Here is a 26379-nt window from a genome sequence, read left to right as displayed (position 1 = left end):
AAATCTTAGGTCTTACTTTGCTTGCTTTAGTTTTGGATATCCTATCCCATGTATTGCTGAAAACACTAAATTGAAAATATTAAAGTCTTGTTTGTTTGTACAGGTTGAGGCAGAGCAGGATTTATAGCTCTAAGGGATGTTTGCTGGAAAATCTGATACTTTTTTTTTTTTTTCGATGTCAAGGGTTCCTGCCTCTTTAAAGAAAATTTTGTGAGCATGGGCCTGTGGCTCTGTAAGAAAAGAATGTATGCTTTCATTAAGTTATTAGTAATGGTGATAGAGGGAGTGGTTCAAAAAGAGTTAAGAATCACTGTTAAGGATCACTGTTAAGGTATATGTTAGCTTATTATTTAAGAGAAGCCAACCTGAGTTTCCATCAGAATTATGTAAATCCATATTAATATACAGGAATTTTATCTATTCTGTAACATTTCTTTATGCTTTCTGAAAAGCAGCAAAAAGAGAATGTCAGGTGAATCACAGTCAGAGTCAGAAGCAGTCCTAACATTACATGTGAGCAGGTAAGTTTTTTCATTGGTTTGGACTATGCATACTAAAAATGGTAAAGCACTGCCCTTCTGTCTCCTGACTTGTGCTTCCAGCTTATTTCTGACTTGGTGTAGCAGGGAAACTTCACTTCTTCCATTTACTATTTTAATGGGCCAAAAAGACTATACACATGCTTGCAATCCAAAGGTACACCCAGAGTTTTACTGGAGATCAACACATTCCTCCATCACAGTTGTCACAAGTTAACTGTCTAAGCCTCCCTTAAATTCAACATCATTAAAACCATATTTATTTGGAAGTACATCAATGTTTCTGACAGCAGAATAGTATATTTTCTACCATCTATTGTTAGTATTTTTCCATATTCATTTCTATGAAAACTATGACAGCAAATATGGTTGGGTTCCTGGAGTTATGTTATTATCTTGCTAAATCTTACCAAAAAGTCATCCAAGAGGACTTTAATATGTTTGAAACATTCTAATTCCCTAAATATATGCTTATGTATTTTCATATATTAAACTTTTAAGGTCTAAACAAATCTGGCCTTCTCCCCAATTCTCCAAATTTAATGATCAGTTTATCTTGCTTAATAGTCATTGGTACAAGCTACTTTTTCTTTCCATTTCCAAGCCTACTAATCTACCAAAAACCATTACCACTATCACAAACAGGCTAGCTGAACTAACTAGATGAGTTTTCTAATGGACTTCTGTGTTTTCATCTCCTGTCCACATTAATGGGCCTAGGTTTTGCCTTTGTAGCATTTGCTGGACTCATTCTCCAGTCCATTTAAGGTAAATCATTCTAATTAATTCATTTCATTATGTTCAAACCCTTGAATACCATTTACATGTTGATAGGATAAAGTCAAAACTTTTTAAAATTATGTATTCAAATCCTTGCTTAACCGCCTCTGCAATTAGGTGGCCATATAAAGTAGTTCTGGCAAATTAAATAGGCCAATGTTTCTGGGGAACTAATTCTTTCAAATCCATTTGCCTCCTAATTTTTACTCCTTTCTTTTTGCTTGGAAGACAGAAATGATGCGAGAAGAAACAGCAACCATTTTACAATTCAGGGTGAAATCTATATGTTGAGGACAGTAGATTAAATTCCTAAAGATATTATGGAGCTGCTACATTAACTCTGGATAACTTATCTGCAGATTTATTATGAAATCAATATACCTCTTATTTAATAAACCACTGGTGAAATTTCTCTTAAGTTGAAACTGAATAAAGTCCTAAAGGATAAATCTGGTAATAATCAGGATCACCAATACTTCATTATCACAACCAAGACAACAGAAATAAATGGCATGCATGTAGCAGGCACAAACTAGGATGATGAGTTACTCTAGCAGTAACTACTCAGAACACATGAGGAAAAAACTCAAAGATCTAATAACTATACAAATAAATATATATAAGCCTACCCAAATGTGTAAGAATTTTATGGAAAAAATATAAAAACTGATAAAGGACAAAAAAACTAAATAAACAGAGATAAACAATGTTTTAGAATAAAGTGTTATAAAAACATCAAAACAAATTCAATGCAGTCAATTAAATCTAAATAAAATATTCAGAGAACCTAAACTGAGCCTAATACTATTACGTATGAGTAAATGTTCAAAATTAATCAAAATGAAGTCTAGGAGCAGGGCCTGAGTGGTAGCGTGCTTACCCAGCAAATGTGAGGCCCAGTTCAATCCCCAGTGCCAAAATTAAAAAAAAAAAAAAGTAGTAATAATGAATTTAAATAGAGAACAAAAGAAAAGAATTCTACTAGAATTCTACTAGAAAGAGAAATATTAGTTATAGTAACTGGTATAATAATTAAAACCACACAGTAATACCATAGAAATAATTAGATGCAACAGAATAATCTAAAACAGATCTGTGTATATAAGGCAATTCATATATATACAGGTAGCTGTTCAAATCAACAAGGAAAGAGAGATTAGGCATAGATAGTGCTGAGTTAATTGGCTACCTGTTTTGGAAACAATATTGGCCCCAATCATACATTAAATAATAAATTTTAAAAATAATAAAAGTACATCTTTCTGGCACTGCTATAGAGGTGTTCTTCTAAAATACAAAAAAGTGAAAAAAGCAAAAGTCACAAAGAAAAATACAAATAAATTTGAGAATATGGAAATTTGAAATAATATATATGCTTATATAACAAGCAACATAAAAAAATCCAATATACATGGAAGGAAACATATAAACACAGAAGGAAATCATACAAAATGCAGATAGTATCTATTAAAATGAGCACCTCCAGTCCATTTTGCTCTGGTTATTTTGGAGATGCAGTCTCACCAACTATTTGCCATCACTGGCCTCAAACTGCCATCCTCCCAATCTCAGTCTCCCACAATGCTAGGATTATGGGCATTAGCCACCAGCTCATAATTTTTTTCATTTTAAGATAAAAACTCAATGAGAAACTGGTATTGGTGGCACACACCTATAATCCCAGGACTCAGGAGAATGGAGCAGGAGGAGGATTGTCAGTTTTAGGCCAGCCTGGGCTGTACTAGGACCTGTTTTAAAAAAACTAAAAAATCCAATGGAAAAATGGGAAAAGATACAAACAACACACTAAAAGAGTTAATAAAAAATACCTAATAATTATACAAAGGTACTTGAGTTCACTAATTAGGAAGATGCAAATTAAAACTAGATACTATTTTTCACATGCTGGATTTTCAAAACTGAGAAAATTAAGATGTTGAATGCTGGTAACAGAGAAATAGGAGTTCTCTCATATACTGTCATAAATACTAAAGGATGGCCTGAGGAAGGCAGTCAACTAAAGTTTTGTGGAATTAACCAAAGTTTTGTTTATAATAACAAAAAACTAGAAATAACTTAAATAGCAATCAATAAGGAATTGTGTAGTACAAAACAGTCCCACGCAGAAGTCAAAAAGAATGAAGAAAATCTACATGCACTATCATGGTTAAATTATTACTGAGAAATGTGTGATACAGACCCTTCATAAAACAGGCATTCTATAGCAAATAAAAAATTAAAAGAACACAAATAAACAAAGCAAAACTTACTGAAAATTTTGAAGTTATTCTATAGATATTATCTATAGACATTTAAACACAAAGAACACTGTCCAGAAAGAAACTCATAAACACTGATACTTCTAGGGAAACAAAGGCCCCAAAGAATACACAGTCTATGATTTTTCTTGATTGAAAGTTCAAAACAGGAAAGACTCAACTATGGCTTTAGAAATCAAGTAAGGGATTACCTGGGGACAGAAAGGAGGGAGGGTGTAAGAACTGGAAGAAGCTTAAGGGGCTTTCTAGGATGTTGTCAATGTTCTATTTTGTGATCTTGGTAACAGTTTCAGATGTTTAGTAACGTTGTTATAAATGGTTAAGTACATTCTCCTAATGTATTGCTTGTCACTTAATACCATTTGTAGTGCTATATATGTGTGTGTATATACAATTTTTAATTTCATTGTATCTGAATTTATGCAGAAATTATCTGCTTGGTTTAACATTTATGTACTTTTCTGCATACAAAAAAAGTGAAAATAACCACCAACAAAACATCTATGATCTAAGTTCTCTTTACCTGTGCTTTTTTCTTTCCTGGAACACATATTTTCACACTTTTTCCATTTATAAGAAGAGGCATTGTTTCAATGTACTTCATGACTGCAGTAATTGCTTCTTTAAATTCCATTTCCAAGTAAGCCTAAAAGAAAATTTAATTTTTCATTTAAAATCTACCTTTAAAAGTCCTTGCATTTTAAAATGAACTTAATACTTCTTTGAGGAACTATGCAATTACATCAAGATCTATTCCTTAAGTCTTTTTGTTTTACTAAAGTGTGATTTAATGTTACGGATGTTTCACATACAAAATGAACATTTAATTTTAAAGTATTTCCATGCCACTACCAAGATAAGAAAAGGACCATAGGAATTCACAGTGGCTGATGGAACAAGGGAAAATAGGAAGACATGGCTAAGTAAAAAACAGGAGGGAAACCAGGATCTGGTCTAGTTGCTGTAAGTCTGACATTTTTAAGGCTTCTTGCATTATGACTACACTACCATTACATTCCCTTGCCTTAATTCACAACAGTAAGTTCTTAGTGTAGGGTTGTTCTTCCTTCTAAAACTATCATGTGAGTTACTAGAATACAACCCCCATGCAAACAATACTTACTGTAAAAAGGAAACCATTTTATTTTACTATAACCTTACTGGTATAGATCATAACATGCCATTTATTTTTTATAGCTTTTTGGAACACAGCCCTGCTTGCTCATTTATACATCTATAGCTGCTTTTATAGCATAGTGGTAAAGTAGTTGTAATCCTATGGTCACCCCAGAGAGCTAAATGTATTATCTGCCCTTTACAGAATAAGCGTGCCAATCCATTGGGATCTTGTTCATTCACAAGGGCTTTTCCCATGTGAATGCTGTGAAACTTTCATAAACATCAACAAACTATTATATATGTAGTTCACTGTAGTACAGCACTGAGACACACACAGTTTGTAGAATCAATAAAGTAAAACCTTTGCATTTATCTTTATAATACACTGAATAACTCACCTCTTTTCTATATGGAACAATCAAGACATCATTAACTTTTCCAAATGGCTGAAATACTTTTTTAATAACTTCTTCAGTACAACCATCCTCTGGAAGTTCAGATATAAGAAGAGCTGAATTGTAACGCAAAGACTGCTCTTTCCGAAGCTAATTTTTGGGTGAAAGAAAATTAAAAATAGAAAAAATAAGCCACAAAGAACAGTAATAATGCCCTATATAATTTCTTCTGCTATTAATCTCAGCCCTTTAATGGATCTTTTCTACATATTAAAGACACCTCAAAAACTAGATAGCATTTGTTGCCCTCAATGCAGAGAAACTAAAGCAGATACCTTAAAAGCAACTGAGGCCAATGGGAGGAAGGGACCAGGAACTAGAGAAAAGGTTAGCTCGAGAAGAATTAACTTAGAAGGTAACACACATGCACAGGAAATCAATGCAAGTTAACTCCCTGTATAGCTATTCTTATTTCAACTAGCAAAACCCTTGGTCCTTCCTATTATTGCTTATACTCTCTCTTCAACAAAATTAAAGATAAGGGCAAAATAGTTTCTGCCCGGTAGCAAGGGGGTATGGGGGGGGGGAGGGAGGTGGGGGGGCAGGGGGGGGGAGAAATGACCCAAACATTGTATGCACATATGAATAAAATAAAAAGTCATGATTTCAAACTTATTGTAAATATAAAATAAAAATTTGGATAATTGTTTTCTTCTGACTTAGTAACAAATGTATGCGGGCTGGGAGAGTGGCTCAAGTGGTAGAGCACCTGTCTAGCAAGCGTGAGGTCATGAGTTCAAACCCCAGTACCACCAAAAAAAAAAAAAACACAAAAACCAACCGAACCAAAAAAACCCTAAAGTCTATAAACCGGAGAATAGAAGGGCAGAACAGGTTCTGCCAGGAGGAGGGGGGAAGGAGGAGGGGTTCAGCACTGGTGTGGGGGGGAAATGGCAGGAAAAGAGTAGGAGGATAAATATGATGCAAATAATGTAAACATATGTATGTAAATATAAAAACAATATCTGTTAAAACTGTTCCAGGAATTAGGGGAGGAAGGATGAAAGAGAGCAGTGGCAGGAGTGAATTCAAGTAGGATTATATTTATTTGATACATTGTAAGAACCTTCGTAAATGTTACAATGTACCCCCAGTCAGCACAACAAGAATGAAAAAATTAAAAGATAAAAATTTTTTAAAAATTAAGTTTTAAAAATATATATATACTTACACTGATAAGGAATTACTGACCTTGCGCTGAAGAGAACCAGTTTTACCAGACACCTGTTTACATTCTGGTAAGACGTCATCTTCAAGATTCTTAGATTTACGAGTAGAATGTCCTAAATTTGCATCACTCTTTGTGGAGCTTAACAATTTAACTGATAACTTTGTTCCACTGACAACTTTTGGCTTTTGTGCTGGTGAGAGTCCTTTGTCAACTGCCTCAAGATGTTTCTGCTTATTAAATTCTGTCCCGTGTCCGGATCGTTGTACTACTACATCTTCTAATGCTTTTTTTCTCTCTAGTAAAAAAAAGACATATGAACAACTTCAGTTGAAAATAACTAAAAGAACTACCTTCTGACATTATGAAAAAACACTAACATTTATCACACAGAGTCATTCTCAAGTCCAACGGGGAACATACACACAAAAAAAAGTTCTTTTAAGTCTTTAACTGTTCATGAAAAGACTTTTACATGAAGTTCCTTTTTTGAGTGAGCTTCCTTTATATCATGGTCCTCAAATTTTGGGTTATAGGATTCTTTACACTCCGAGTAAACTAAAGAGTTTGTGTTGTATTTATTGGTATTTGCCACTTTAAAACTTAAAACAGGATTTTAAAACTAATTCATTTAATAATAAACTCCTATATTAATATTTTATTAAAAACATAATTCCCAAATGAGTATAAAGAAAATCCACACTCACAACAGATATGTAGTTAGAAAAGAAAAAGACCTCACAGAATTTGGAAGAGATCTTGTGGAACCCTGAACCATATTGAGAATAGCTATTTTACACATTTGTAAATATCTCTACTTACATTCAATCTCCTAGAATACTGAATATGATAAAAACCTGCTCAAAGTACTTCCTAAACATCAACAATGGTCTCTTTGTATGTACATATACAGATTCTACAATACATGTATTCTCATACACATATCCATTCATATCCATCCTAGTGGAAAAGTCATTAAAGAGATACTAAGAAAAGTTAAAATATAATCATTACCAGGTGTCAAGGCTCACACTTTTAATTTCTAGCTACTCAGGAGGGTGATATTAGAGGATGACAGTTTGATGCCAGCCTGGGAAAAAATTCACAAGACCCCATCTCAACCAGTCAAAACCTGGGCATGATGGTACATGTCTGTTATCCCAAGTAAGTAGCAAGCATAAATAGGAGGATCATGGCCAGGCTGGCCAGGGCATAAATGTGAGACCCTATTCAAAAAAACAGCTAAAACAGAAAGGGCTGGGGAGTGGCTCATGTGGTAGAGCACTTGCCTAGCCAAACACAAGACCTTGAATTCAAATTCAAATCCCAATACCAACACCCTCCTGCTCCCCCCCCCACCCCGCCGCAACCAACCATAATTATTCAAAATTTGAGTACTTTTTAAAAGTTTTAAATGAATTCATGGAAATCTATTATCAGTTATTAAGGCAAGCTACAATTTTGGTGTTAGAAGGATTGAACTCAGGGCCTCATGCTTGCTAGGCACATGCTTTACCACTTAGGCTACTCTGAGAGTCCTGTAACATTCTGTTTTTAAATCTTATGTTGATGGACAGATAGGCTCTCCTACTCTTCTTCCCAAAGTTATAAGAATAATGGACTCCTGAGGTATCAGTTAAATTTCATGTGGCAATTTTAAAATTTAATGAAATAGAACATTTCATTTCCTAAAACCCAAACAAAAGGAACTAAAAAATTTAGTCAAAAGTAGATTTACTGTTTCATGGCCATTAGCATACCTGATGATCTCACTGATCTCCTTGATATCCTTTCAGGGCTAACCGATCGATAGCATTTTGGACTACCTCGAAATGGATTTCTAATTCGATATGGTGAACGAGATCTGGATCTGTATCTAGAAACGAAACGATGACATATTCTTGGACTTCGACTTCTTGGTCTGTATGTGTAACGTATTGGACTTCGAGATCGACGGAACCTGTGACTTGAGCTAGATCTCCTAGAATGCCTAGGACTGGGTGAATGAGACCGTCGTCTTGGAGTTTCATTTTCTTTCCTATTGCCTTCACTTCTATAAAGCACAGAATAAAAAGAACTCAGTAATTCAACGTAAATTTAAATTATACTAAGTAACAGCAGTGCATTCTTAAAAACAGATTACCAATACCAGACTCTGATAACAGGTATTTCCTTAAAACAAACAAACAAAAAAAACCCTTTTTGTTATGATGTAATTCAGCCTGGTAGTTATGAATCAATCCAATCAGCACTCTAACTGCTTGGAACCCCCTTTTTTTTTTTTCCTAGTTTACAGAAGAGTACTGTCATCCATTTCTTAACCTTCTCCCTGCACCAATTATGTTTTGCAAGCATTAAGCTGTGTTAAGAATCCAGGACATAATTTATATAAACAAAAGGTTTTGAGAACTTTTTCTCTGAAAAATTATGCCATCTACATACATTTCACTGATTTTTGTACATGTGTATATACAGATAAATTGAGTAGAGACCCTTAGGCAATGCAGAGCTTATTAAGACCACTCCCAGGCTTCAAGTTATTTATAATCAAAGATCCCCAAACTTAAAATAATAATAAAGTCAGAATAAGATATTTTAATAAAGAAAGTAGAAGTACACTGAGGGAAAATATCACATTTAAGTTGGATTAAGAAAGATTTGTAGAGGTTTTTGCATTTGCCCACTGTTTAAAAGTAAAAATGGTGTAAGACACAATTCTAAAGAATAACTTGTCAAAAATAAACTGTTTGCACTTAAAAAGGATATCCAGTAATAATCCTACTTTAAAATGTTTACCTTCTTGCTGGACACCATGGCTTGCACCTGTAATCCTAGCTATTTGGGAGACTGAGAATGGGCCAACCCAAGCAAATAGTTCCAAGAGACCCTGTCTCCAAAATAATCAAAGCAAAATGGACTGGAGGTGTGGCTCAAGTGCTGGAGCATCTGCTTTGCAAGCATAAAGCCCTTAGTTTAAATCCCAGTCCCATCAAAAAAAAAAAAAAATTTTTACCTTCTTGATGGGAGGATCTCAGGATTCCAATCAGGGTATCTATTTTGAAAATAAACAACATTAATAAACAGTTTATGTAAGATTAATATGGCTCAATTAATCTTTACCTGTAATATATCAGGACCATTCAAAACCTAAGTTTACACAGTAATAATATACTGAAACATGAAAAATTTCTTGGAAACAGAATATTTTGTGTCTAATTCAGTACCTAATTAAAGTACTGATGCTAGTAGGTATATCAGGGAAGCACATTCCCCAAGGCCTCAAAATTTACTAAAGTCAATTTTTTTTGTGCACACACAAAAAAGTGGCACAGAAAAAAGGTATAAGATAGAAGCTTAGGTAGGGGTTAAAAGAACAAAGACAATTCATCCACTTTACAGAACTCCAAGTGATACTATTCTTACTGTATGGCATCTCACAGAATACATATGAATTATGACCCTTAAGTTGTACCAGGTGATCCTTGGATAAATACATCTAAGTAAGAGGAACTAGGGGAACAATGACAGAACAGACTGCTTTTCAGATAGTCCTTAAAAAGACTCATCAACAGGCATGGATCAGGTTGTATTAATTATAGAGGCTATCCCAGGAACTAGCCTACTGCATGGAAATGGTGGAAAAGAATTATGAAAGAGAAAAAAACCTGGAAAAGCTATCTTTGGGAGGAGGGATTATAAAAAACCCTGAAATCAGGTAAGAGGTTGCAAACAAATAAAAGCAATAGGCAGAGCTAAGGGTGTGGCTCAAGTGGTAGAGCCTGCCTCACAAATCCAACTTCAAACTCTAGTAACACAAAATAAATAAATAAATAAATAATAAAGAAGCTATGGAAACTCACAAACATTTCTGAAGTAAGGATAATGTATGAGTGTTTTTAGGAAAACTGTAAATGATTATCTGGAATTAAAGGGAAAGATAAGGGTTGAACAATTTAGACCTTAAGAGCCTAACACAGGGTAGATACAGAAACAAGAGCACTGACAACAGAATTTTATGCATACCGACACTGAAACAGAAAAAGAAAACACAATGAAAAATAAGGTGAAATCACAGAAAAAGAGGATACTAATATCACAGAAAGCAAAGAAGGATTGTATCTTTCTTCTCAACTTTTCTGAAGAATGTGTACTCCAATAGGTAACTTGACAGTGAATATATTAAATCACTAATACTCAAGAATATTATTTTAGTAACAAGATGAAAGTCAGGTGGCAAAACAGAGGCATCATACTCAAAAATCAACTAGTAGAAAAATAAAATTAGGTCAAAACCTTTAGAAGAAATAAAGTGCTTTTTCCTTGTTGCTATTTACCTCAGATCTTGTTAATAAGTTAACCCAACAATTTTCATTTCCCCTTTCCCTTGCCTGTCTCTAATACAAAAGCCTAAAAAGTTGAATACTTGCTTTTCCAGTCTCCCTACCAGTTAGCTAGTAAAAGGTCCTAACCAATGAAACACAAGACAACTGACAGAATTTTGAGGAGACTTTTGGCTCCTTCTTCCTGCTTTGAAAGTAGACATGTTGCCTGGAGCACCTTCTACCTATGAGGTGACCAAACTTCAAAGACAAAAATGTTACCTTTAATCCAATGTGCCCATCACCTAGAGTCCATAATTTCCAACACATGTATAATTTTGTTTCATCTACTTTCACACATTGTAAAACTTTCATTATTTGGTATCTTCCAGGAAGATAAGTTTCTAGTCTCTTGACAGTATTTAAAAACAAGACATTTGTAATCTAACAAAACTAGGTTCAAATATAGATGCTGACATTTAATGGCCATGTAACTTAAACCCAGTTACTTAGAATGTATAAGCCTTAGCTATCCCACATGTGGAAATATAACTGGTTGTTAACACATAAAAGTTTCCAGAGCTGTCATGTTTATAGTTCACAAGAGTTGGGGGACAATATCGAAAAGCTGAAAAGCTGAACAGCTATGGTAGCACAAGCCATGTAATCTCAGCATTCGGGAGGTTCAGACAAGAGAGTAAGTTTGAGGCCAGCCTAGAAAACGCAAGATCTTACCTCAAAAAAAAACTTGCTAAGTGTTTTAGTCCTTCATCAGGTTACCAGTAAAACATATTCTTATCTCCACAGCTCAGGGCAGAAAGATAAAGCATATTAAGTAGAGTTTAGACCACCAAAATATATTGCCCCAAATGCAGGCAATACAACCCAATAGTTACGAGGAAAAAAAACCTAAGTAACTGACATTATCTGTGTCCCAATGTAATATAATAAATATACAACCTCCTATTATTTGTAACAATAATAAATTTAATAGAGGGAACACAGAAAAGTACAGACTGTAACACATTCTGTTAAGGCAACTTTCCTGAACTTTTCAAAATAAGTTAACATCGTGAAAACACTCTTTAGAAAGGAAGGAAAGGAAAGCAGGAAGGAAAGGAAGAGGCAGGGGTCCACTGAGGAGACTATTCTAGATTAGGAGAACACAATGCATCAATTTTGACTGAATCTTGAATTGGGGGCAGGCAAGAACAGTTAATAAAAGGAATTCTGGAAACAAATGGAAAAATCTGAATTTGGCCTATATATTAGAAGGTATTACGGAATTACTGTTAATTATATATATTATGGGGTAGTACTGGGGTTTGAATTCAGGGCCACCACTTGAGCCACACCTACTCTTTTCCACTTTAGTTATTTTTACGGTAGGGTCTTATGTTTTTCCCTAGGGCCAGCTGCAATCATCCTACCTTCATGTAACCAGACAGCTAGCTTATTGACTGAGATGGGGTCTTGCTAACTTTGACTGGGGCCTGCAATCCTCCCAATTTCTGCCTCCCAGGTAGCTAAGATTACAGATATGAGCTATACCACTCACCTACTGTTAATCTTTTTTTAAATGTGTTGTAGTTACAGAAAAATGTCCTTATTCTTAGGAGATAGATGTTGAAGATAAATGCAGAAAAGGTTAACAATTGGTGAATACAAAAGAATTAATAAAGGTTTACTATCCCCCCTTCAACATTTTTGTGGCTTAGAATATTTTCAGAATAAAATGTTGAGGAGGAAAAAAATGGAGCAAAGATCTATGAGGTAGATAAACTAATGTGTTAATTATGTGCTAAATGATAGGAAATTTAGCATTAGGTAGGAAAATTGCCTCTCTGTACCTGGGTTTCCTTACCAGCAAAATCAGGAATAATCATATTTTTACTTCACAGGTGATTTCAAAGATTAAATTAGTATAAAGCATTTATGAGATTTTATATAAACTAATATAAAACACAGTATAATTATTTTTAATATTAAAATTCTGATGCACCATGGGCCAGGTGCTGGGGGCTCACTCCTGCAATCCTAGCAACTCAGGAGGCAAAGATCAGGAGGATCATGGTTCGAGGCCAGCCTGGGCAAAGAGTGAGATCCTATCTCAAAAACAGCCAACACACAAAAAAACAGCTGGTGAAGTGGTTCGAGTAATATAGCACCCACCTAGTAAGCATGAGGCCCTGAGTTCAAACCCCAGTATGACCAAAAAAAAAAAAAAAATCTGATGCACCATATTTCTTCTCAACTTAACCAACTACTCACAAACAAGAAAGAGCTAACAAAGAACAAAGCATAAGCCTTAAGAAAAGGAGTAAGAATCTAAACATAAAACAATATGGGATTAATTAAGCAGATTAACGTATATGCACACAATGGGACACAATGCACCTTAAGAGAACAAAGAGCAAGGGTCCCAAGGACTGGGGCATGGCTCACATGGTAGAGACTTGCCTAAGAAGTGTGAGGCCCTGAGGTATTGCCCTGAGTTCAATACCTGGTATAACCAAAAAATTTTTTTTGGAATTAATTAAAATAAAATATGTAATTTAATGTTTTTTTTTAAAGGAGGGGGAATCTCAAGCACCTAATAAAATGTAATTTACCTGGTAAATACTTTTGTAGTGGAGAGAAAGCCTTGAAGGAATCACTCAAGAGCACAAAAACTGATAAGGTAGGAAAAAAAAATGTAGACTAGAGCATGAAAGTGGCAGGCATGGAAAGCACATGCCTTAGAAATCAAGGACGTGCGTGCATTTAAAAAAAGTATCTGGAAGGAGAGGGGATAAAGGAGAATGATGGAGGGAAAGAATTCAACTGTGATCTAGTGCAAGAACTTTTGGAAACGTCACAATGTACCCCCAGCACAACAACAATAAAAACAATCTACACAGAGCATAAGAGGCATATCCATGCTGTTCTAGTAAATTAATGGCAGTGCATGTAGCTAGAATCCTCTTACTAGCATGAATAATTATCTATAGCAAATACCTAACTCACTCCTTAGGAAAGATTCTCCATTTACAGTGGCAATAAGGCATATCATAGCTAACTTAAACAATAAATTATCTCCCTGTGCCAACCTTGTTTGTACAGCATCTACAAAGGAAACCATCCCCTATTTCTATTAAGTCTACGTGACTCAGGTAGGGCTTATACCATTCCCAATACCAGGAGTAGGCACATGATACCAACTGAAGCAGAGTACCCTATTCCCACAGTCATTATCATTGGTGTACAGATGGATAATTAACTCAAAGCTGGCCAAGAAAGTCAAACGAAGGACTTCTACAGGAGTTATGGGGAAAGAAATTCTTAAAAAAAAAAGCCTCTGATAATACTACCTATACAGATCACTTAAGTCCAGAAGCATGAGGAGCCATTTTGCAGTGTACCTGAGTTCTCACAAAGCCAATGCAGCCAAGAAATGTTCCAGAAATATTATTTGGTTAAACATCAAATCCAGCTGTTCCTGAAACTAGAACCACTACTGAAAACTTCCCAAATAAATGAGCTAATAAATTTTTTTACTTTCAAAACTATTTTGAGTTGGCTTTATCACTTGTAACTAGAAGAGTCCTGTATAATCAAAATTCATTTGAGCAGGAAGATGTTATTATCAGTCTAGTGACTATGAACTATTTAATGACGCTGGGGAAAACAAAATTCAATTTTATGTTAGTCTAAGGAATACAGGGAAAGACTACTATAACACTTTCACCTCAATGGCTGCTAGCAGGAACCTTCCTACAGACTGTTCTTAAAAAAGCAAAAGAAGAACTCGACAGATGTTCATCTCTTACTTAAGGTTTATTATGAAAACAGATTCTAGGCCAAGAGAGAGCTTTATGTTGGAAATTAAATACTGCTGCATGGTTTGAGTTAGGTTTAGTTATTTAACCTTTGAGAAACAGGTAAGATAACAAAAGGGAACAATATCTGCTCTGAAATAGATAAACCATTCTGGTAAAGGCAAGCCAGAAATTAAATCAATGATATAAATTATAAAAAAGAAAAATCAATCAACTGGGAATTGAGTAGGGAAGGAGTCAAAAAAGGGATAGCACTAAATTCTCTTCTTTTGGAAAAACATTAAATATGCTTCTATAAAATTTAAATTTTAAGTAGGCAATAGCTTTAAAATATTTTTACAAAGTAGCACACTAAAAGAATTTAACAATTATATCTGAGCATTAACTATTTTATAAATTTGACACCTATAATAAGAAAAAAATGTTCTTACTGTTGACGTAACTGCCGACAGCTCTCAATATGGGTAGATGTGTTTTGATGCTGAATCCAATCCTATTGTAAAAGGAGAGAAGTGCTGAAATTAAAATATTCCCCATGTTGACTAATGATTTAGGCTTTTTTTAATTTACAAAGGATTTAAAAAGTTTTAACAAATGTAATTATTTGGCTACTCAATAATTTTCAAGTACAAAAATTAAATGCCTCCAAACAAACCATGTAACACCATACCTTGTTGATCCCATTTTAAAGTATTTTAGTAAAAACCTGTTTTTAAAAAAATCATATGCAAAGACAATTATTTTGAACTCTATCTATTTAAGCTTGGAGAAAATAAAAGTATAGAAAATAACTTAATCTCAAATATAAAAACATTCCAAAGAAATAAAGTGGTACTTATGAGACGGCACCTTCAAAATACAGTATCTTGATGACTTAGCATCTCTAAAATTTAAGGTAACAATATCAACACCAAAAAATACTACTTAGGCCAGTAGCATTCCAAACAAGGTACTCACTATATTGGGAAATAAGATTAGTAAAAATATGAAGAACTGCTGCTGATCAAATCTAATTTATTTTCAAAATTTAAAGGAAAGTAACACCATTTCAAAAGACACAGTGTCCCTTACATATACAGCTTTACAATTAACAATGTTTTCTTACACATTATTTTATTTACAAATAAATCTGCCCTAAAATTACAATCCTTAACCATAAATAGCTCCTGGAAAATACGTATGACTAAGGAAGAAAAATAAAAAAGCCAATACAATTTTTAAAGATACATCTCAAAAGTGAAACACTCAATTAAAAGCAATATGTTAGTTATTCAATGTTTTATTTGAAAAGGCAAAATATTTACTAAACAGTTCTACATTTTAAAACCTTTCTTGAGGAAAATTTTTGTTTCCACTTCAAAAACATCTTAGTTTAGAAAAGCCATTGCTAAAGGCTAGAAGTTTCCACAGTTAAACTACAGTTGAGGATTCTGCCTCGGCAAAAACTATCTGAAAGTGCATGCTACTCACAACACATAGCAACAAGACATGAAAAACTGAATTACTTCATTAAGCCCACTGGCTTAATTTTGACTACAAAACAGAAATGTCTGCATAACCTTCTCAGTGATACAAAGAGAAAGGAATTAGGTGACTAGCAATAAAGCGTCTCTAGAGGTACTAAATCCATGTTTTTAATATCTGGACATTTTTTATACCAAATAGCATTGTTTATACCAGACACAATGGCAGGCAGAGAGTTGGGCATGATTTATATAGATCAGAAGGTGTTTTATTTGAATAAATTGCCAACATTTATAAATCCAGAGATTTTACCCCCAAATCCAATTTCCAACTTTTTTGAAAAATATGAAGCTGTAATAATATTGTATATGCATTTTTATGGCAACTATCAGCTGAAAGTACAGCTGCCCTATTTACTTTAAGGCATATGCTCTCCAATTCAATACATACAAAAACATGTAACTCTTTCTTAACAGGCTTGCTTTACTAACATTACTTGCTTTGACATCAGCAAATATATCTATGCCATCCTCATTTCTAGACTCTGTAACAGTACCTAGATTAGATAATAGTTCAAAAGAATCACTGCCTCTCCAGGAAAAAGTAATAATATCTACTCAGCAGAAGACACTGCAAGGACTTTAGACTTGGGGAGGCTCAGGATCAAACTGTAAAAACACCTATTCTTATCAAAACTTGCTTTCTGTCCTCTGACTACGTCAAAAAATGTCAATCAGTACTGTCTCAAGCCAAATTATTTCAGTCAGAGACATAGGATACCAAGAAACGCTCCTCTAAAACCTGAATCCAAATTAAAAAGGAAACACATTTCATATTCTATTTTACACTTTATTAATGCATTCTTCAAGTATATCTTCAGGCTACAGATTAAAGACTCCAGGTGAGAAGCAAAGACACTGTCAGATTTACTTAGTAGGAAAAAGCTTGCAATTTTGGTAATCCAAATTTATTGGCTACATATTTATGTCATATATATATATATATATATATATATATATATATATATATATACACACACACACACATACATACTACACACAGACTTATGAGATAGCAAAATACATCACAGAAATGAGAGGTAGTAGGTACCATCTAAATCCATGTTCACAAGCTATCATTTGACCATTCAGTAGTGAATTCATTACTTAGATGAATCCCAGTTTATTAAAATGTATGTCTTTTTTGAAAAATGAAAATCTATAAGCTCTAATGATCACTAAATGACTCTTAATTTTTACTTTTATCTTATTAATTCAGTCTCCTCTTACATTTGAATAACTAAGGAAGCTTCAATAAGATGCCCTGCCCCAACTCTTCTCATTCCTATTCACCTGCACACTTAGAGCTCCCTAAAACACTGTTAACATGTCACTTCACCTGTCAAGAAACTCAAGTAGCTGCCTAATGCCTCTCACCTCAAATCTGAACTCCTCTGGCTACCTTTTCAAGCCCTTCAAATTCATTTCTAGTGTATTCACCACTGCCTCAATGTAGTCTTCTTTCAGGACCTTTGTTGCTCAGCATGTTGTTGTTCCATCTGGAATGTCATCCCTCCCCTCTTCAGATAGGCATATATAAAGTCTAATCATCATTCAAGATGCTTCAAACTACTCCATATAGTCTTCCACAAACAAGTTTAAAAAAAAAAAATCACGAAACCATTTGTTGTTTCTAATTTTAAAAAATTCCCTGGATATGATTTTTCTCCCCAATGAGAATGTATAAACTGCTTAAAAAACATCTAAATTTTACAGAGCTCCTTATTTATGCCAAGTATCTAATACAGAACTGTGTACAAAATTGGTATCAATAAATATTTACTGAATAAATGTTCACATTTTCTGTATTACAGAATAAAAATTAAAACTTCAAGTTCTTTATTTTAAAGTATATTTTCTTCAATACATCACAACTAAATGAAAGTTCAAAATAAATGGAAAAATTATATGGTATGCCCAAGTTACAGTAATGAGAGAGACCCTAACAATTCAGTACTTAATCCAGGGCTACTTACAGATTACAACTAAGTGGTAGGAATTATTCTGAGATATTTTTCAAAGGTAACTATTATTTTATTAGAATGCTGCTTTCTGATTTTCTTCCCCCTAGGTACTGGGGGTTGAATCCGGGCCTGGCACATTCTATCACTCAGCTACACTACCAATCCATAATACTGATTTCTTTTGCTAGAGTTAATCTTAAAGACAATAGCAACAGATCTAGGTATCAGATTCTTGTTGACTGAAACCTGATGAACGTATACTAGAAAATAAAAAGGTAGCACTGGAAGAGAAAAACTAACAAGAGAATTAACACCTACAGATTTTTAAGCCACTTTAACGTACACAACCAATTCAAGGACATGGCCATGAATCATAGCTTCCTAAAGAACATTCCCTCCTCACCATTTACTAACTAAATCTACAAGTTACAATCATAGCTTCCTAAAGAACATTCCCTCCTCACCATTTACTAACTAATCTACAAGTTACATTAGCAAACAGAAGAACCAGTAGTTTTCAAACGTTAAGTAAATCAAGTTTACTTGGAAATTCCTGTGCAAATAAATATACCAATGACTAATTTCAAATAGTGTATTTTACATTCTTCTTCACATCTGTAAAATATTTCCTTCTAATTATACTAAGCAAGAAAGTTCCTTACTTTCCTCTCCAGATTTCTTTTATTCTGTTTCTGGGCCCACAGCTGTCCCATAATTAGTGCATCTTAACTCACTTTGCTATGAAATTATTGTATGAAGCTCTTTCTCAAGAAACACTAAAAAATAATCACTGGTCCATATGAAAATCAGGAAACATTTAAACCAACATTAAATGTCTTTAGCTCAAGACAAGTATGGGAAGGTCGTAATATACTCTCAAAAAGTGTGCAGTACAAATGGATTTTAGCAATTTTTTATATTTTTATGCTAAATGAACTGAAACATACCTCAGGTTTAACATTGTGTTATGAATACACAACTTCTCATATATATTTTATGTTGCATAACTGGGATAATTGAAAGTTCAAAATAATCGGACAGACTGTGATATGCCCAGTAACCGGAATGCAGAAAAGCCTAGCACTCAGTTCAGTATTAAGGCCGTAACTATTTAAGATTACAACTAAGTATGAGGTTGCAATCAAAATTAGTCATTTCCTTAATGCCTCTTTAGCACCAGCATACATATCAGAATTGAGAAAAGTTGGGCGCTGAGCATCATTATACAGTGATCTTTAAAAACACTCACCTTCAAATGACTACATTCTACGTTACACAGAGAACACAAATGTGGAAATATTCTTGGAGACGCTGCATAATAATCGTTCATCATAGAAGGTGTTGGAAGTCTCTTCATCTTCTGGGCATCAGCATGTGAAAACTTTGGTAGCCAAGATGCTTTAACAATCCCAAAGGGAGACTGAATGGGAATGTCAGTCTCTGACTGATAATTCTTTTTACTTCCTCTCGATCCAACATGTACATTAGCTGAATTAATCACAGGTTTATGTGGGATCCGCTCTTGCTGGTTTACAGCTGAAATTATTTCAGATGAAAAAGGTTGCTGGTTCATAGATGGAGGAATCAGAGACTGACTCATTGTCTGGCTAACTGTTTGGCTAACGGGTTGGCTGATAGATTTTACAGGTTCAAGGACTGACTGTCCTGAAATATGTAAGCCTGACATCTTGGTTCCACTCTCAACTGGGAAAAAAGACTGATTATTGGAGGACTCACTGGGGAAGTCCATCTGGCGAAACACCTCTTCAACGGGAAACATAGAATTACATATCACATTTGGAGTAGGAATAGATGCAGAAATGCCTTGCTGTGGCCGAAATTCATTCTTGACCTCATCAGTTGGAATTTCAGGATCATAAATACGTACTTCAAGTGGATCTTCTGTGTAGCCATATTTGCTTGCATGCCCATAATCAATCACATTACTCGAAACTGCTTCACTACCAAGTGCTTCTTTATTTCTGCTCTGAGAAGGTAAACTAGGTAATCGGCGCCCCATTTTTCGCATTCTTATATCCCTCAAAATTAATGGCATATTTTCAGGAGTTAGCTGTTCGTCAGGATAGCGACTAAGTTCTTCTAGGTCTTCATTAGATAATCCAAAACTTGCTAAGATACTTGAGGCACTCTCTTTTGTATAGCGGCTCTGTACTTTAGGACTCTGCTCTGTAACCTGTGTTAAAGAACTCTGTTTCACTCCCACTGATGGAGATATATGAGGCTCATCATCCCACCGAGTACCATGAGGCTTCCCCTTCTTCTGCTGTGCTTCATGAAAATCCAATTTTTCTTTGGTCAATCTTGGATCAGTTCGATGTTGAGTTACCTGAACATTCATTCTCTGTGGTCCCATGTTCGGATAAGATTCATGGCCAGCAAATCTGTGTGGAATTCCACGGGCTCTCCCTGCTGGGTAAAATCTTGGAAGACCCATAGATCCAGGCCTCATAAATGGTCCTGGAGGCCTCATCCCAGAAGGGTTAGGTGCTCGTGGCCTTTGGAGTGGAAAGTTTCCTCGAGGATTAAACCTGGGTCTGGACATGGCTACTTTCAAGAATGCCTGATTTAATAAAGTATAAGGTGGTGTTGAACCATGTGAGGCAACGGCATTCAGCTGCTGAAGCGCCAACTGAGTCTTAATCTGAGCAAAGTGCAAAGGAGATGGGCCCAACAGAAGTGGGTTTGCAATGCCCAGGTTCAAGGAATTCACAAGTGGTGCGAAATTTTCCAAGAATAACACAAAGCTGAAAGTTAAAACACAAATATTAGATCATTTTAACTCAAACTACTTCCTGAAGTGGGTTCTACAGCCAGTGTAAAACATTTTGAAATCAATCCATGAAACCATCTGCATTTTATATACTTTTAGAATAAGGGCTCACAAGGACTTTAAACTTCCCCTTAACTTTATCTTCTTTTCTTTCCCGAATCCAGAGCACAAACCCCAAACCTCAAGCCAGAGTTCATATATATATTGTGTTGCACTGGGTGCTGTCCTAGGTGCTGAGATGCAATTACAAGTCCTTCTAAATAATCTTGAAAAACAATGAGGATTTATTTCATGCTTTAATACTGGAAAAAAAAAGATGAAGGCATTAAAATACTAGAAATGCACGCACGCTTGATATATAGGCAATCAGACATACAATGAAAGAACTATAACCTTAAAGTTTTATAAGACCCATTTTGGTAAGACATTTTCCTTCGAATATCTTCTTATCTACTTAATTCTACATGTCAGTTAAAATATACTTACATTACTATGATTAAGCAGTTGTTTCTTGTAAGGTAAAAAATTTGTTGCCAGTAACCTGACGAAAGTCTGACAAAGAAGATTCAATACCATGGAACTGGTTTTAACATACAACATAATACATAACAACCAGTCACCCTTCTCTTGAATTCCCTCCATAATGAGAGTATAGATAAAACATACGGCCAATAACAATTATTAACTTCACAGAGCATTATCCATGTGTCACTTATCATGCTAAGCACTTTACGTGGATTAATTTATTCTCACAAACTCTCAGATACGTAGTTTTACAGAAGAGGACACTAAGGCAGAGAGAGGTAACACACAGACAAGTGCATTGCTGGGATTTTCATTCAAGGTAATTTGGCCCCACAATTCATGATCTTAACCACTAACAGATGTGAGCAAGACTATATTGCAGTTCCTAGGCATTGTATTAGTTAAAACTGGTTTTTGACTGGCCCATGAAAGAACTGTACTATACACTCCAATCAACTGCTGAGATTAACAGTACTTTAGCTATCATTCAGGACCAAGGTCAGCAGCCACAGACTTTACTTTCCCTCTTCTGCGAATTTTTTCCCTTTGAAGAAAGCATACATGATGTTTACATATCCATGCATTATATCTATCACCTAGTCCCTATTTTATGCCTGATGGGTGATTTGAGATCTTGAAGTATCAATATCTGCTAATAGAAATCCACACTATTTGCTGATCATTTTCTGGTTCAAGCTACAATTTCACCCATTACCATATTTTTTTTCTTTTTCTTTATACATATACATGTTATATAGCATTATACATATAATGAAATACTAATTTAGCTGGAAATGAGTTTTATCTGGTTAACATTCTCCCTTCTAACACTTCTGCATGCTGCCAACACATTTAACCTTTGTAAAAGGACATTTTTACCACATCAATCCTGGTCAAAGATTATCCACTCTCCTATCTTCTTAGTTTTAAGTTAGAGGTCCAACCATTGTAGCCAATCTCTACCTTTCTAATTTTACCAGACACTTATTCCAGATAGGCTTTGGCTCCTATTCTTCTCTTATCTCTTTATCTCTCCCTATTAAAACATATAAAACAAACTTAACTTTACTCATTCTGCAAGGTCAGCCTCCACCAAGCCTTCCTTAACCAAGCCAGATGAGTCTTCCAACCTTTCTTAATTATTGCTTACATCATTTTTGGATTCGTATCTTTTACTATCTTATGTTTCTGTGTTCATATAAATGCTTTTTTCCAACAATTTAGTGTTAACTGAAGTTACATGTTCACGGTTAAGACTTATTTCCCAAGCATATAAACCCTACTCCTACTCAGAAGATCTTCAAATATTTGTTAAAACTATTTGGATGATCAAATTCAAAGTCCTAATCATTGGCATACATAGATTAATAATTTTCAAATTAGTATAAAACACAAAAATTACACAGCCTTCAAACTCAGCATACATAAGCTTACTGAACAATACCCAAATTCACTGTACAAAATGTTCATTTATAGCAAACTCCAGGTCTTTTTAAAAAACAATCACAAATCATATGAAACAGTGCCTACTTTCAAAATAGAAAAATTACTTCTAAGAACTTTGTCATTACCCAATTCTTAAAAATAAGTACTGCTCAGGTAAGCACCATTTTCTTTAACTGGTGAAAACTCCTTACAACCTAAGGAGCACAGCTCTTCCAAATAGTCCCCCCAATGGAACAGATTTCAATCATAGTCATCTAATTACTGTATATAAATATGAACCAACACCAGGTGGAGATAGCTACATTTAAAATTTTTAAGGCAAAAACCTACTTATGTATTTCCTAATGTATATACCATTGACTTACACTAATATAAGTAACACACTTACAGAATATAAGACAGTAGCAGCCTTTTACAAACTGTATACTGCAGAGATCTGATTAAAAATTAGGTTAGGCCACTACAAAGAAAATAAACCCCCTGCCTTTGAGTATGATATGAAAAACCCAGAAATGAGAATCAAAAAGACAAGGAAAACTTTGACATTAACACCTGGAAAACAAAGAAACAAACAAAGACAGCCATTATAGAGCCTCTTTCATTTAACCCCAGGTACTCTAGACATGAAAGAGGTTTGTTCACCCAGAGAAATTTACAGATATTCAACTTACGAAATCATTAAACTAACTTGGAAAAACCTGAGTCAGGATCTGAGCCTTTAATCAACTCTTCTGAAAACAAATGAAATTAAACAGTATTAACCCTTTAACAATTTTAGCCACAGTTATATGCTTGCTATATCTTTACCAATAAAACCACCACCCCAAACTGGCCACAGTGGTGTATCCTGTAATCCCAGTTACATAGGAGAATGTGAGCCCAGGAGTTCAAGGCCAGCATGGACAACACAGCAAGACTCCATTTTAAAAATAAATAGGACTGTCAACCAGTCAACTAATATCCTGATGCAGAGAGAGAGAGAGAGAGAGAGAGAGAGAGAGAGAGAGAGAGAGAGAGTGTGTGTGTGTGTGTGTGTGTGGTGTGTGGGCACGCGCACACACATGTGGTTGGAAGTGCTGAGTTTATATGAAACTTTATTGTCTGAAATTAGAACTTTGATATTTGCTTTTTTTTTTTTTAGCAACGCTAGTGAGTAAATCAAAGGCTTTGACTATGCTAAGCAAGAGCTGTACCAATGAGCTATAATCCTAACCTATTTGTTGTTTTAAACTGACATTCTATTTTCCCATATTTACTATTTTTCATACACAGATTATTTATCGGTCATAAAACATTTGAACTGTTTTATTTTGGTAAGTAGTTTAAAACTCCCTTCAATATCCTTTTAAGAATCAAAACATACCATTCTAAAAAATTCGATGATGTCAATCATAAGAAATATTTTAGAAACAAAGAGTAGAAGCTGAGTTCTTGGTACAGCATGAAGAAATGGCCTGACTGATTAAAAAGATATTGCCCTTAGAGCCAATGACATACTTTTGAGTGTCCACTTCTATGGAAAATTAAGAACTGCCAATTATTTGATGCCATTTTTCAAAGGGGAGGGAATCCTCATTTTCTTTATGGTATCAACAGACCTAACATCTCTTAGAATCCAAAACCATCACCAAAAATTAGTCAGCCAGGTCATGATGGCACTAATGGATCCTTAATGCAAAGATTTACATTAAACCCCACACTTGACCTTTACAGCACTTCATGGTTTACAGGACAGTTTAATACTCACCTCATTTAAGCTCTACCAACAACCTTCAGGGTAAAGAAATCCCAATTTACAGATAAGTAAAGTCTTAGAACCCAGCTAGGAAATAATAAATCACAACAGAACCTAAATCTCCCCTCAAGCGTTCTTTTCATGCCATATCCAAGATTAATAAAATGTAAATTTTTCCCTACTCATTTTTATCAGCATACATTAACTGTACAAAATAATGGGTTTCATGATGAAACTTTCACACATACATATAATGCACTTTGATCATATTCACTCTTTTTTCTAATTATAAAAACTACATTTTCTTTACCTCTCTGCCACCAGAACAAGGAGAAAAAAACACCCTTAGGTAAAAAGTGAGAAGTTTTCTATAAATTTAACACAAACAGAGTATCATTTTAACTTTATTTTTCTACGTATATACACATTTGGTGCTGTTTTGTTAAAAGCACTATCTCAGGATATATAGTCACCTTGACACTTAAGAATGCAGTTATTACAATGGTCAGTTAATGTAAGAATCCAAATTTTCATTCAATCACAAATACTACCATGCACTGTATACCTTCTTCAGTTTGGCACTTGATCTGCTGATTTCTTCTACCACAAAAAAATAGATCCACTCAGTCAACTCTTTTCTACTATTAATTTTATTCTCTCGTGACTCACAAAAGATACACAAGGTGCCATGAGTATAGTTAGACAGTATCATGTTGGATGTTTAAATGCCAAAATGTGGTACCGTTAAGAAAATGGTAAAAAAAAAAAAGCAACAACAGACAATTAGAAATGTTACTTGGCATCATAAAGAGCATCATGACTTCAGATTTGAAGAAAATTAAAGATAAATTTCTAATGTACAATGTTAGGAAGCAATCACCCTAAAAACCAGGCATTATCAACCTCCAAGTGACATAATTTATTATTTCCAGGAAAACAACTTTTTGAAAGATGAAGTGAATATAATAATCACAGAAACTTTTTATTTTTTAGGAACATGCACCGTACATACATAAGCAGGTCTCTACAGCACAACACTGTATTCAGGCAATGCTCTCATGAATATATGCTCTGGTAGTCCTGCCTACTTTCCCACCCTAATAAATATAATGGATTAGTTCAAGAGAAATCACCTGATCCACACTGGAATAAAGGCTGGCAGAGGGCTGGCCTGGCAAGCATGAGACTCTGAGCAAACACCCAGTACAAAAAAAAAGTTACCAAATTGGAATAAAGATATCATTCCTAGGATTACATTTTTTAAACTAGAATGAGAAAAGTGATGGATATTTATAAAATTCAAATGCTGCTGACAACCATATTTACTACCTTTCTGAGAAAGCACAAGCAGTGAAACAAAACAAAGCCATATAACAAAGGAAAATAGGATCAAGAGGTAAATACAGTAAGGCATTTAATATCCAGTTCCAATTGTTTCTGAGACCTACCTGAATCCTTGCTTTCCCAGCCATTTGATTATTTGCTTCTTTTACAGAAAGCATGGGCCGAAAGATACATTCCCTCCCACCCCCGCCTGAGTGGGTTCCAAAATCTTCAAATAAGCATAACTAATCTGACTGAATACCTTAAAGTGCCAAAAGTTTAAGAGTTTTTATAAGGTACAAAAAAAAAGAGTATATAATATCTTTTGTGTAAAGACATAAAAAAAATACGTATCTGCTTATAGTTACAAAAAAACACAAAAAGGGTAATACAAAAAACAATAAAGCTGGTTACTTTTAAGTAGTAATGGATAGCAAGGATTTAAGGGATATGAGAATGATATTTCATGGAGTACATGTTACTGTATGATTTTGACCTTTGAAAGCATGTGAACAATCAACATACTTATTAAAAACTTAAATCAACAAGGATGGGAAAGAGGGAAATACCTAAAACTGAAAGCAAACTAAGAATC

At 34.5% G+C, this 26379-nt stretch overlaps 1 protein-coding gene across 6 annotated transcripts in view; it reads right to left on the bottom strand.

Annotated features, from left to right (window-relative positions):
- Znf638 (zinc finger protein 638) overlaps nt 1–26379 on the bottom strand; it is a 114365-nt gene that overhangs the window by 39157 nt on the left and 48829 nt on the right. For 5 of the 6 annotated variants that reach the window (XM_074049959.1, XM_020180939.2, XM_020180938.2 and 2 more), the window contains exons 2-8: nt 19214–20729; nt 14909–14970; nt 9354–9392; nt 8101–8393; nt 6364–6638; nt 5116–5262; nt 4122–4244 (exon numbers count right to left, since the gene is read on the bottom strand). In XM_074049959.1, coding sequence (XP_073906060.1) covers nt 4122–4244; nt 5116–5262; nt 6364–6638; nt 8101–8393; nt 9354–9392; nt 14909–14970; nt 19214–20729 — 2455 coding nt within the window. Of the gene's footprint in view, nt 1–4121; nt 4245–5115; nt 5263–6363; nt 6639–8100; nt 8394–9353; nt 9393–14908; nt 14971–19213; nt 20730–26379 lie in introns of those variants that run through there. The other variant, XM_074049958.1, reaches the window with a different exon arrangement.

The sequence above is a fragment of the Castor canadensis genome, chromosome 12 (assembly GCF_047511655.1).
Source record: "Castor canadensis chromosome 12, mCasCan1.hap1v2, whole genome shotgun sequence".
In the NCBI taxonomy this organism is placed as follows: Eukaryota; Metazoa; Chordata; class Mammalia; order Rodentia; family Castoridae; genus Castor; species Castor canadensis.
This window is presented reverse-complemented; position numbering and strand designations above follow the sequence as displayed.